At 32.1% G+C, this 14,475-nt stretch overlaps 1 protein-coding gene across 1 annotated transcript; it reads left to right on the top strand.

The window, feature by feature from the left end:
• Positions 1-2,059: 2,059 nt before the first annotated feature.
• TRIADDRAFT_64009 (expressed hypothetical protein) lies at positions 2,060-8,536 on the top strand (the record flags this gene model as incomplete). Its single annotated transcript, XM_002113678.1, has 13 exons — positions 2,060-2,151; positions 3,599-3,699; positions 3,993-4,116; positions 4,249-4,336; positions 4,713-4,813; positions 4,928-5,020; positions 5,168-5,407; positions 6,274-6,329; positions 6,411-6,593; positions 6,729-6,958; positions 7,526-7,750; positions 7,866-7,919; positions 8,056-8,536. 13 exons carry the CDS (start codon positions 2,060-2,062, stop codon positions 8,233-8,235), a joined length of 1,767 nt encoding a protein of 588 aa, XP_002113714.1. The 3' UTR covers positions 8,236-8,536.
• Between the last annotated feature and the right edge of the window lie 5,939 nt (positions 8,537-14,475).

Here is a 14,475-nt window from a genome sequence, read left to right as displayed (position 1 = left end):
CCAAAATGGTAAACAACCGGGTTAATTTAATTGTTATTACCTAATTTATAATTTACGGAGCTACACTTCGTAACAACATAGTCTAGTAATCTCTACTCGGCAAATTTGACAGGCTACTTTAGCTCTCTCTCTAACACCCTTTTATAGGATCCGAGCCCATCTTATTTTCCGACATATTTTGAACGAAACTCTAGCACAAATATTTCATACAGGGACTATCATTTATTAATATTTTACTATAAACTTTTGGCCATTACTAGCAGCGCCTTATTTTCTTCCTCTTGGCTCTCGTTTTGGCCTTTCGGAGCCAATCCGGTTACTCGCCGGGCTCACAACTTCACCTCGCTAAGTAGGTAAATTCTCGCCCTGAGGTATCACCAATCTGAGCCCAATCGTCGCAGCTAAACAACAGTCTCACGACCGATCCATCATAGCGCTAACATAAAATCTATAAATATCTAATTCTAATACAGATTACAATATTACACCTTAATACATTGATAGCTAATGTATGTTCTTACTTATTTCCCATTTTTAGTACGGTATATTCTGTACCAAATCCTTACTATCGGATTACTGAATCTACCAGCGGGCTGGCTCTACTCTACAAAAATTAACAGCCGCATGTGGATAAAAATGTGAGAAATAATCACGTTTACAACAAAAAACGATGATATTACATTCAGCTCGTGGCTGCAGAAAGGATTACTTGTTCTGTATCTTTTCGCTAAAAGAAAGTATTTTTGATTATATTATTAATATTCCTTCTACATTGCTAGTAAGTAAGAGCAATGCCAAAGACATCGTAAAACAAACAAAGCGTACTATAAAAACTTACTGGTACGCAAGCAATTGGGCAAATTAATCACGTTTACTCTCAGATCAACACCGCACCGCGAATTAAATTATTATCTAAAATGTTTGCACGTCGGTTATCGAACTATTTTTCTACTATATTCAAGGTTAAATAACCTTTTATTGGTAAACATGTATTTATCATGTTTAGCCAGGTAACTAGTAATGACATAAAATGTATAGCTCAAACGATGTGTGGGATACGAAGCAAGAAGTATAAGTATATAAGGGTGACTTAGAGAGACAGTAAAATATCACATTAATTCACTATACCGATTAACGCAATGGCTACAATCAGAGTTAGGCTATTACTTGATACACTAGCGTGTCGGTTCATTAATGGATTATTGTATTCTCAAATTAAACATTACTGTATAGCGAGCTATATATATATAATTGGAGATCTAGTCGTTAGCGTATTATACAGTGGATATAAACCTTCATAGATAGACCCATATATAAGAACAGATCGTACATGTACTTAAAAGATGAGTTCAAATCACTTAAAAAAGAGTTAAAATATTAAAAAATATTAGTTCACTACGGTAATCTTATTGGACATCTACAACAATGTCTATAACGTTTGTTTAGCTAGCCATCAACATTATGGATGTATTTGATACTGTAATTAACGTCGAAAGAATAAGCTGGAAAATTTTTATGACTACTATTGGGCATTATAAAGAATAATCGCATTGTTATAGTTTAAGCATCGCAAATTATAGGTAGAATAAGATAAACTCAGTCGATAATGTAATAAATTAAAAAGGATGGACACTGGCCTCCATCAGCTTTGAAATTAAATGATGATACAATGTAAATCATGTGTAAACATGCTTCTGAAAGGCTTGGTTGTGCCCAATTAGAACCGCCTAGATGATTCTTTAAATCATGTGGACATTTACAGTCAATAACGTTGCACAAGCTCGAATGCTATATGATATTATGAACTCGTACGTACAAGCTTATATTCGTCGAAACAATTCTTCAGGCCAATTAAAGCTGCAAGATATAATTAGCTGGTACACATTAACAATATTATCTAAATAAATTGAAAACATTCACTGATCCGTATATTGTACTGTCTTACGAAAGTCCATTTATATTCGTATTCAAGACAATAGGTAGTCAGTTGATTGCTACTGAAAATTGAACGCTTCGTTCGCACACTTCTTTCTAGGGTGGAAGCTGAAGCTCGATTAAAATGGTTGGAAAGTTGGTCTTTGCTAGTATTTTATGCTTAGCTATTACAGGAGTAGTATCACAACAATCACCGAATGCTAAACCCTGTGATAGGTAAGGTATTGCAAAGTAAATTAGATGAAAATACTACTACATGTAGATTTTGAAGATAATTAATTCAATGTGTACGAAAACCGCTGCAGTAACTGCATTTTTATTTCTCCCTCCTAATAACCGTCTTCATCGGCGCTCTAATTTGATTCTTGAAAATTTGATGTTTATAACAATTTTGAAAGGCTAGTACGTATATCATACTTAATCGTAAGGCTACTACAGCACATAACAATAAATTGAACCACTGAGCGATAATATTTTACAACTTCAGTAATTTTTTTGCAGTCTGTACAGTAAAAATAATCAAGAAACAGCTCACATAAATTTTATTTTTGATTACGGCTAATGTCAACTGATCGGAAAAGCAAAATCAAAAATTCTCCACCGCTAAAAGCCTTTCCGTTTAGGTGTATCGGTCAGGAAACCCCTCTTGCATCCTTTTTTAGTTTACTGTCTCCTCATTAACCCTTGAATATGTATTAATTAAAAACGAACATACTGCCATTCTGACCCCCAAATTTGTCTACGACATCAAATTTTTATGGAAAAAATTTCATGTCTGTCAATTTAGTTGCTAAAAATGTTTGGTTTCAGCTACTTCATCCATTGTAACGGATTCCCATTTGATAAACTACAATATTTATCTAAAATTGGTATTTCACCTCATACCGCATCTAGTCCCTAAATGTATAGAAACATGGAATGGGAATTAATAAGTTGCGACCTGTTGGAGGCTACTAGTAACTTTCTTAATATAAGAAAGCAAGTTGTTGTTGTAAAGACAGAGCAATCATGAATTTTATATCGAATACAATACAATACAATACTTCAAAGCGTTGCATTAATTAAAGAACATGCATAGAATTTTACCGAAGATTAGTGCCTTTTTATGCTGTTAGTACGCACTACTCAGACAATACAGAACAAATTTTTATCCTTATAACTTTCACCAGACCACGAAATAGGTTTAACGGTCGTGTAAAAGGATTAATGTAGCTGGAGAATCCGCTAAATCATGTCATGGTGACGGTCATAAACTTAAAAACGTTATATCACTCAAGGCTGAAGATGATGTTGCTAACTAGTATCAATAGGTTCAATCCTTCCTTTATAACACATGCAATCTAGTTTTCATCCTACAGCATTCCTACACAGAAAACTGAAAATAATTTGGTTGTACTAATTTTGAATAATTTAGACCATAACTGCGTATGAAGGGAGCCTCGGGGTAGTTAAAAATTTTTGACTGTTCAATTCGGAGATAGAACGGAAGCAATTTAATCATAGAATAATTTCATCGAGTAGGGCAATAGCATAACGAACTATTGCTTCGTATTCATTCTATTACAGCAACATCATCTCGTGTCCATTTTTTTAATAACATTTTTACACTATCATGGTTCACTACTCATGCAGAAGTAACATTGGAAACATTTCTCTATATTAGCGAAATATTCTGCTATGGTGATCTCCTCCGACGAGCCCAAGATGCCTATATTTTCAACGATTCTAAATCTTTCGTTGATATGAAATTGAAAGACTCTCCAAGTAAATATGGTTTTTAATTAATTTATCCATCCCCTAGTAATATCAATTTATCGATCGATGAGTAGAGTTGTGTTGATTTAGTGGCTTATATACAATAATAAGAATATTTTTGTAAGATATATCTATTCAATATCGTAAGTTAAAATTACTTAAAAGGAGATAATAATACTTTTAAAATTCGAATTAAAATTAAGGATAAAAATCAAGTAGCCCTTGGATAGATTTGCTGGCTTTATTTATAATATATGCAACGCTAAATAATTGATTTTACTTTCACTAAAAATCCAACTTAGCTAACATTCTAGCCGCCTTCCGAAACTTAGCGCCGAATGCTGATATAAAAGCATTTGTAAAGCAATATTTTTCAGACCCTGCTCAAGATTTGGAAGCATGGACACCTACAGACTGGAAAGAAAAGTAAACGCTGTCATACTTTCGCATAGAGTTTCCGTCACATAATATTTTTGCTCTATTTAAATTGAAATTTTCTTATACTTGTATAATGCGTCGTAAAAAAATTGATAATTAATGACATTTTTATTGGCACAGTCCCGCAGTGTTGAACAAAATTAAGGACAGCGAGTTTAAAAAATTTGCCAAAGCTTTAAATGAATTATGGAAAGTTTTAGGAAGAAGGGTAAATATTAATAAATTGTGTTGAGTCAATGAGTAATTCCCGAGATAAATCTTGACTTTAGTAGCTTACTGTACCGTAATCATACGTCTTTATACATTGTAATTGATAGTAGTGACATTATTCTCTTCATTAGTATTATGACCATTAGTTGTTGCGTAGAGTGAGAGCATGACAGGCGAAATTAATTTCAGACTTTCAAATCTCACCTATATCTATTTTACTTAAAATATTATTGTACCACAATTCTAAATAGTTACGATAATTGAATTAAACCTTAAAACATTTATGGAAATAACGCTATATGTGTGAATCTTTTGAAAAAGGTATTAATAAGCAATGTTTTATTATGCAATCAATACTACGTTAAAACTATTAGATGAAGGACGAAGTACAAGAAGATCAAAATCGAACATCTCTAATTTATGTCCCAAATCCGTTTGTTGTACCAGGAGGACGATTTCGAGAATTCTATTACTGGTACATTATCTCATTAGAATAAATCACTTATAAACACAAAATGATCCATTTTTGCTTCCATCAGAACTACAATATAGACATTTTATTAAATAATAACTTTCTGGTTTTGTATAGGGATACATTTTGGGTTGTTGGTGGCTTATTAGTTAGCGATATGGAAGATACAGTTAAAGCTATGATTGGAAATTTCGAAGCTATGGTTGATAGGTAAACGGAAAATTGACACTGTAACAAGTAATAGTTGTGATAGCTTTTCTTAAGCTGTACCATTTTCTAAGTAGTCATCTTCTACAATTTTTCTTTTCATCCTGGAATCATAACATATGTAAACATATTCTCACTTCATTCCATTAGATTTGGATTTGTACCCAATGGTGGTAGAATTTATTATACGAGAAGAAGTCAACCCCCATTTTTTATCCCTATGATTAATAGCTATTATGAAGCAACTAATGATCTTAGCTATGTCCAAAGCTTGCTTTCAAAAATGGAAAAAGAATACAATTTCTGGATGAACAACCGAACTGTTGATATCGTACGCAACGGAAAGACATATACACTTAATCGTTATGCTGTTGATATGGGTATGCCAAGGTAAGGCATAAGACATTTTAATGTCCATCCTGGACATCATTAATTGCAGGCAGACATTATCCATTGCGATCGTAACCCTTATAAATCGTAAACGATATTCAAAGAGATGCAACGTCAGTTTCATTGCGTAGCAGCTTAACGCCGGGAATAACTAGGTAGCCAGTATCTCTCCATTACAATCATAGCCCTACGAGTATAAACGATATCTAAGGAGGTAGCAATATCAGTTTCATTGCGTTACATTTTAACGCTGGAATAACTAGGTAGCTAGTATTTTTACATTACAATCATAGCCCTATAAACAGTAAACGATATCCGAAGAGATGGTAATCCCGGTTTCGTTGCGTAGCAGTTTAATACTGAAACTTACTAGGCAGCTGGTATTTCTACGTTACTACTATAACCCTGTAAATAATAAAGGATATCCAAGGAGATTGCAACATCAGTTTCCTTACGTAGCAGTTTAACGCTGGCACTAAACTAGGTAGCCAGTACTTTATACTACAGTCATGACCCTACAAATAATAAAAGATGTCCAAGGAGATGGCAACATCAGTTTCATTGCGTGGCAGTTTAGCGCTAGCACTAACTAAGTAGCATATCTATCTCTACGTTAGAGTCATAACTTAAACAGCAAACGATATCCAAGCAACGTCATTGTGTAGCAATTTAACGCTAGCCCTATCTAGTTAGCTAGTATCATGTACTATAGAATTATAATTAATTTACAATCATAAAAATATTACTTTGCCTGGCAAAGACTCAAGTAGTAATCAATTTATACGGCATAACCTGAGAAGGGAGAAACCCACCATAATTATATATATACGTACAAGTTTATTTACAATTCTTCATTTATTACTCAGGCCAGAATCGTATCGGGAAGACGTCGAAACTGCAAAGAATTTAAATCCCAATGCTGGTATGCTTCTATATCACTACTTGAAATAGTTGCCATATATAAATATATTAATACATCATCAATTTTATTGATTACAAATAGCCGCAGAATTGTATTCTGATATTGCTTCCGCTGCCGAAAGTGGTTGGGATTTTAGCAGTCGATGGTTTAATAAACCTATTGGAGATTTATCTAGCATAGTAACGAAGCAGATTATTCCAGTTGACCTAAATGCTATCCTTTGCTTTAATGAATTAACTTTAGAGAAATTTAGTAGAATGCTAGGTAATCATTTAATTCATTCCATTAAATATATAAATGCTATAAGATATACCTTTAAATTATTATAATAAAGACCATTGCATAGGAAGGACATTATTCGATATTTTAAGCTGAATAGATCGTCTTCTATATTATTAGGAGATAATGCTAAGGCTGATAGGTATAAGCGAGCTAGCGAAGCACGCCGTGATGCTATTGAAGGTGTACTATGGGATGAATACGAAGGAAGATGGCTAGACTATGATTTACTATCGAAAAAGCCGCGAACTGATTTTATGGGTTCAGTTTTTCTACCGATGTGGGCAAAATGTTACGATTCTTTCAAGGGTAACGTCACCAAGGAAAGAAAAATCCACCAAGCCCTTAAGGTAAATTCACATGAGAGTCATCTATAGGTAAAAATTGTTATACAAGATCATTTGATAAAGGAATTCATCTGTGTATTGTAATAAATATGGCTAATTTAGTTTCAAGGAACAAATTACAGATATTAAATGCCATCACTGATTAGCTTTTTCTAATATTATCATTTTACCAGAATGAATAATCATAAAGTGTGTTGCCTATTCCGACAATTTGTTTAATTCATTAATATTAAGCATATTATGATCATTGGTTTGAGTTTAGTTCGATGTAGATTGCAGAGGCGATTGTAAAAAGATGTTGATGAATCTCAACTACCCTAAGCAATAATAGTGTTCGAATGTGGCAGATTTAATTAATCACATTACAATCTTAATGTCTTATCAACCTTGCTTAAATCAATTGGTAGACGATTTATTATACGCGCATAGTATATGATACAGTTACACTCAATAATATAATTGGTGTCAATCTTGCTTAAATCAATTTATAAGCGATGTGCTATACGAGTATAGTATACGGTACTGTTAGACTCAATAATTGCTATCAATCTTGCCTAAATCAATTTCTAGGCGATGAAAATCTTCGATTTTGCTGGAGGTATACCAACCACTTTACTTCGCAGTGGCCAGCAATGGGATTATCCAAATTCATGGCCACCATTGCAGCAAATGGCTGTTGCAGCTATGTCCGGAAGTGAAGCACCAGAATTAAAAGATGAAGCTTTCAAATTAGCTCAAAAATGGCTATTGACAAACTGGCGATCATGGAAATCGACTGGTTATATGTACGAAAAGGTCAGTAGAACTAAAAAACTGTAAATATGTTGTAGCCGTAAATGTCATAACGTTCTTTCATGGCTTTGATATAAAGTAACTGGAATATTTTTCAATTAAATTTGTATACAAATAGTTCGATGCTGCTATTCCTGGTAACCCAGGAAGAGGTGGAGAATACAACGTACAGGTATTCTTCGATTAATGTCAATCTAGGCATTGATTACAGTATGATAATAACTAATAATTCATACCGTCAATTCGATAAAGAAATTGCAGTTAACATTAATTTTCCAAGGATTAATTTAAAATTTTTGAATATCTAGGTGGGCTTCGGTTGGTCCAATGGTGTCTGCTTGGAATTTTTAAGCCAGTACGGTGATAAAGTTGTTGCCGATCATAATAAAACTACAACAGGTGCAGCAGTTGGTATGAACCATAACCAAACGCAAGTGTGGACCCTGCTACCATTACTTCTGCTAGTTTCCTTTCTTCTTTATCGTTAAATGACGCATATGCGCCATTGTGATGATCAACATTAATTAAACTATACCTCCGTGATCATATTCCTATAAAAATCATAATTATAATCGGCATCCATCCTTTTCGATCCTTACCACATAAACTAGCTTTGTCATAATTCCCTCATTATTAGTAGATAAATGCTATATAGGTCTAAAAAAAAGTATAGAAGTGGGCTAATAGTGTAATTCTTCCACTTGTATTTTGATTATGTGTTGCCATGAGCACAAATGCTATCGTAATCATTTAAGAGCAGGTACTAGACAAGTTACGAAATAAAATCTGGAATAATCACCTTTAAAACAATCTGTTTTTGTTCTATGTTAACGTTTATATAGCTTTGCGTTGTGAATGCAAGACAATTTAGTTTAGATGATGACGTAAATTCAAACCAGTTACCGTAACTAGAATTCCAGCGTATTATTGAACTATTTTATAATACATACAGCCAGACATCTCCCAGTAAAATATTTCATGTATGTTGAATATTCCCCTACATCGATTTTTGGCTGTGCATCTAGCATACGGCCGTATGCTGCCAATTTATGCCGTATTTAATGTTAGCATATCATTACCACAATAACATCAGAAGTTTACTTTAAAATTGTAATTTATTTCCGACACTGGATGCAGAGAACTCGTTACTATCCGTTCTATCCACAGAAAAACGTTAGACAGATACGTCTATATTCACAAGAAATTTAAAATCTCCCAACACAGATTCACTTTCATTAGATTCCTGATAATTAAGTAGGTGTATAATATAATTGAAGCGAATGCAGGCCGCATAAAAAAAGTGTGAAACAATTTTCTGCATTATCGTTAAAGAAGCATCTCATACTTATAAGTAGTAGAATATTCCAGATGAATATATGGTTATCATTTCTCTCTCAGCCGAAAATGAAATAAATACAATTACAACATGAAAACTGTATTAACGTCTTTTAATTTAGCTATAACAGTATATCAGATCTATCAATAACTCTCCAAATTAGCATCCTATTAAATATGAAATTTACAAGAATGCTGACAAATTTTAGTGATTTAGAAATAAGTAATAGAGTAAAAATAGCACATTATTAGGCCTTGAATTGAAGTAAAGGCTACAAATATAACTTGAATAATATCCCTCGAGGCAGATATTGTCATAAAAGTCAAATTTGAAAATAGCCACGATAGTCCTAGAATAACTACCGCTCCCACCAGTACGAACAATCTGGCGGTAGAAATAGGAATAAAACGTCGCTCATTGAAACAGCGAATTTTCATTATGATCAGAATAAATGCTATGAAAGTGGCAGCAATAACTCCAAACATTGGGTACAGAAAAAAGTCTTTTGAAAAACTTTCCTTCATCCAACAACTATGATTATAATGACATGATTTAAATTAGATATTTTTAAAGAAATTATTATAAATTTATATTATTTTACATCCAAGTATAGTTATAACTTTTCTCATAACTATCATAAATTAATGAGCATACTTATACCACTAGCATCTAACTATCATTCTTAGAGATGGAAATTACTTACCGCCCATCAGATTGAAGATGGTAAACGTTAATATTATTGACAGTCATACAAATAGCGACAATGACACCTGGTATAGCTGATAAAAATTAATCCGAATAGCGAACATTAGATTAGGATATGTATCGAAATTACTTCGTTAGGGTAATGAGTCGCTAACCTATTCCTACTAGTACCAATTTAGCCGTTATGAAGACATTGATAGAAGTATAAATTAATTCGAGATAAAAATGCAAAGCCAAAATAGCAACCCATAATATTTTCGACATCAGAAAGAAATGGATAAGGATAGCCATACTGCGACAAATTGTGCTGCTAAGTTTCGCCCTTCCATCGAGTAATATTAAGGCATTGGTAATCAATTGGCTAAAACTTAATAAGCATACAATTAAGTTGCTTTTTCTTTTTCGTAATTTTCTAATATTCCAGCGTAGATCAAACCCAAGAAATAGAAATAGAAATAATAAATATATAGCAACCATACAATCTAAAAAGAAAATCATGCTAAAATCTCGGTCAGTTTTGTTATATCTTACTAGGATAATACTTAATAATAACTATTGGATAGTTACCCAGCTATGTTAGTAAAAATCTAGGTTAAATATTAATATGTCCATTTTCTGCATACATATTGTATAACATTCTAAGTGAATTACGACTTTAATAGTGTCAAAGGGCAAGATTGAATATATAATTTTTCTACAAAGAAAAGATTTTGTGAAACCGCAAAGGTTTATCGTATAGTATGCTTTATTACCAGGAATTTACCTGCAGATCACAATGATAAACATTATTAGTAATGAACCAGCTAGAGAAAAGCCATTTCCAAATTGTTCTGCTGATCTAAGTAACAAAGGATAGAGAACCGATTCTGCAGTAATGTTAGTGCTCCAAGTGGCAATTATGTTCATCTCTGTCGACAGTGTTGTCGGAAATGATGTTGGATAATTTATCCACGTAATCTAAATGGAAATAGCCAGTGAATCATGCATGATAAATAGATTAAATATCAGTACTCTAGCATACTATTCATTTTTCCCAAATTTAGTCCGTTATAAAGTTTACTATGGTAATAATTTAGCTCTATTTTGCATTATTAACGTTTCAGTATAAATATCAAATTAATAAAATTCTCTAAAAAAGGATAAAAGAGTCATTTATTAAGCAAATTCTTCGTCAACTACGTTAAGAGTATTTTATAAGGTGTATAAATCAGCCATACGTAAGATTTATTAATCGCCTTTTAATTGTTTTCCAATAATTAATAAATGAACGTAATAATAATAATTGTAAAAGCTGCACAGATTCAATCGATCTGATGTTATCATTATACTGTATAAATACCGCTTGAATAGAAGATATGAGTAGATTTAGACCTACTACTGTAATTTTGCCTTAGCATTATTCGTTCTGTACTTGTATAAGCTATAGAATTCAGCAAATTATTAGGATTGCTTGCTATCAGCAATACTCGTAGTATTACAGAAAAAGTAGCTATAGTATTCGCTTTCTATTTTAAAATGAATTGAGGAAGTCTTAAAGTTTGTAAACTATTGTCACAGTCATCAAAATAACTTAGATATAGAAATGTAGTTTATGATAACATTTTGTTTTGAACTTTTTAGAAGTATGAACTACTACTTTATGAATTGTTACTCTTAGTAATACCCTAAGTTATTAAGATATTACGATGATATAGTAATATCTTACAAGTAAGTATCGAGAACATAGGAGCTTGACAGGGCTTACAGTCGAAGTAGATTTACGTATGAAATTGTTTATTACCTCGAATGTCCGTATTTGATAATTCAATCGTAATAACATGTTTGTTATTGAAATATGTTGGTATCAAAGTAAATATGTTTATAGCTACTGAAAGAGTATAGAAGAAGGACTGTGTTCAATAAAAAGGATTTTCAGCTTAAGGCTAAGTTGTGTGATAGTTTTATATCGTATAGTGTGTTGAGCGAGTTAGTACTTCGTAAGGATTCCAGTTACTATACCGTAGGCTAGGGAAGTAGTTCTGCGGATTAACGTAAAGTTTATTATAAGTACTGTGTTGTTTTCTTGTGTCGCAAGAGTAGTTGTGGCAATTATACTACATAAAAGTAGTAATTCTAAGCCGAAAAACTAACTGCAGTAACTTACTACGTCACCACTAAAGTGTAAATGCTATATTTTACTTTATGATCACAACAACAATTTTACCATATTTACCAAAATAATTTAAAGTTGCTGCTTCATCATTTAAAACTCTCAATTAGTGATATCCATGAAGGCTTATCTAAACCTCTGGTACTGCGTTTAGAATCATACATATTCTATTCTTAAAGCAACCCTTTTGTAAATTAACAGACAAGCATGACAAAATCACTAACAATTTACATTACAGACAAGAACATGTATAGAACCAATCTAGCATACCAATCCAGTAGTATCCACAATATCCAGTTGCAGTTGACCAATATAACCTTTGCTAATGACTTGCTTCCAAATATCGTTAATTGTTTCATTACATTCACTTACTAACAGCTGGAAATACAACTCTACTTTTGTACGGATGAAATTCCTATGAAAAAGTAAAACGTTTTACGCTCAATGCTCGTCAGTGTCCATTTCCTTGCCAAAATAGTTCTGTTGAAGAATTCTCTAATCTTTGTAATCTATTTAGTAGCCTATTTATTATTTACAAGTCATTTTCCATTGATAGCAATGGTAATAGGTTTAAATTTCTTATAACATTATCTCCTCCAGTTTTTGAAACATGTATTTAGTTTATGCTAATTCTTGTTATGGAGAAGACAGATTTGAATCACTTGCTTATTCTAGTACTTTATTTATTAATGACATTAAAGAAGTTGCATTTTGGATTCACACACTATCAATTTCTATACTGCCGGAATTTACATCATCGTATTGGAAACTAATCGCCTACTTCTCTTTTTCTATTAGTCAAGAAACAGTAATACATACTGTCTTCTATAATACGCCTTTGTAATTAAATAAAAATTTTTGATAAATTTTTACTCTCATTTTCCGAATATTTCCTAATAGCATCAATGAAATGATTGAATTAAAGCATATATAAATTTCATTTACGGTAGTTTGCTATTTTGAAGTTACTTTCTTATGATTTTTCAGGAAAAACAATAATTATTTTAACCCATTTAGACCCAGATGAAAAAGAAATTTCCTTGACAGCTTATAAGACCGAACTGCAGTTAAATTGGTGCGGTAGATAATGACATTTGACAAGTATGGGACAATTATCTTACTAATAATGCATTTACATCACAAGAACGCTGTCAAAAAATTTAAAAATTATTTAAAGTCTACTGTTATTTGCAAGATATGAATAGATTGCAATCACGTAGAGATATGTCAATTTTTAAACTCTAAATTAAGTCTTACCTGCAAGATGCAGTAGAAGAGGCCATTTTCCGGACTGGCGGGGCTGTCGCTGAGTCACAATATATCGCGGGACTATTTTAATCCAAAACAGAGTTAATATTAGTACTATTTATTATTAATCTCTAACGCGTTAGCACATTCTGTGGAATATAAACAATATCAAAATATTTATAGTCCATATCCGATATCATTTCTATTATTGTCTACATGGCAGAGAATGCAGTGAATAGATTGCCGATCGAATTAATATCAGATATCCTCTAATGCCTTCTTTCAATTATTATTTTCTCTTATTGTAGTATTTATGATAAAGTAGTACTTCATACGCAAGAAACAGAATAATAATTGTACTCTTAACATTATTAATGTTAAAAAATCAAATATGTATTTTATGAATATTATTGTTAATAAACTATTTGGGACGCTTTTAATACTCATTACCGGATATACGAGTATGCACGGTACTATATGCTAGTAAGAATAAGCAACTTTCACTTCATTTCAAGAAAGATAAACTACATATCGTAATTTCTTATTTTGCTAGAAAAAAATAACCTATTTAAACCTAATACTTTATATTCTTGACAACAAGATTTATCAGAGATATCTCCTAATAGAGCCATAGAATCCTTTCTATAAGATTTTAGTTTATATTTGACACCAAAATATTGTACTTTTCTTACATTGATATTGAGCGATATTAAAACAAACCCTTTCACATTTGTAATAGCAATTTAATAAACTTGATACAAATTATCTACGATAGCTAGAATAACAGCCTTAATGATGATTATAACTATAAAAAATCATAATCGAATTAAGTGATATAAAACAGAAATATTAAGGCCAAATAAAGCTCAGATATATATCTGATACGGCTGTTTCTGATAATGTTTGTAAATTTAAGAATGATTTTGATCGATCTATACTAGCTCGAGATTTAAAAAGCTGCTCTTATTAATACGCGTAAGACTAACAGTCAGCAATCAACGAAATCTAATGCGAAGTTAAGAACAACGATTTGGGTGAATACGAGACCCGCTAGTATAATTAATTTTTTACCATGATAAAAGAAATTAATGCATTGATGTATAATACTGAATGATAATGAAGCGAAAATAAACATCATGTTTAACAAACTCTAATACATTGGTGTTTAAGCATAAGCAATCTTGTTCATATGGCCAAGATATTTCACCAACTATCGAAACTAATAAAAAATCGAAAAATACACTCAAGAGTTCACGTAAAGGCATACAGAAAACTGACTAGAAGCAAGTG

Source organism: Trichoplax adhaerens, genomic scaffold (assembly GCF_000150275.1).
Source record: "Trichoplax adhaerens TRIADscaffold_6 genomic scaffold, whole genome shotgun sequence".
In the NCBI taxonomy this organism is placed as follows: domain Eukaryota; kingdom Metazoa; phylum Placozoa; class Uniplacotomia; order Trichoplacea; family Trichoplacidae; genus Trichoplax; species Trichoplax adhaerens.
This window is presented reverse-complemented; position numbering and strand designations above follow the sequence as displayed.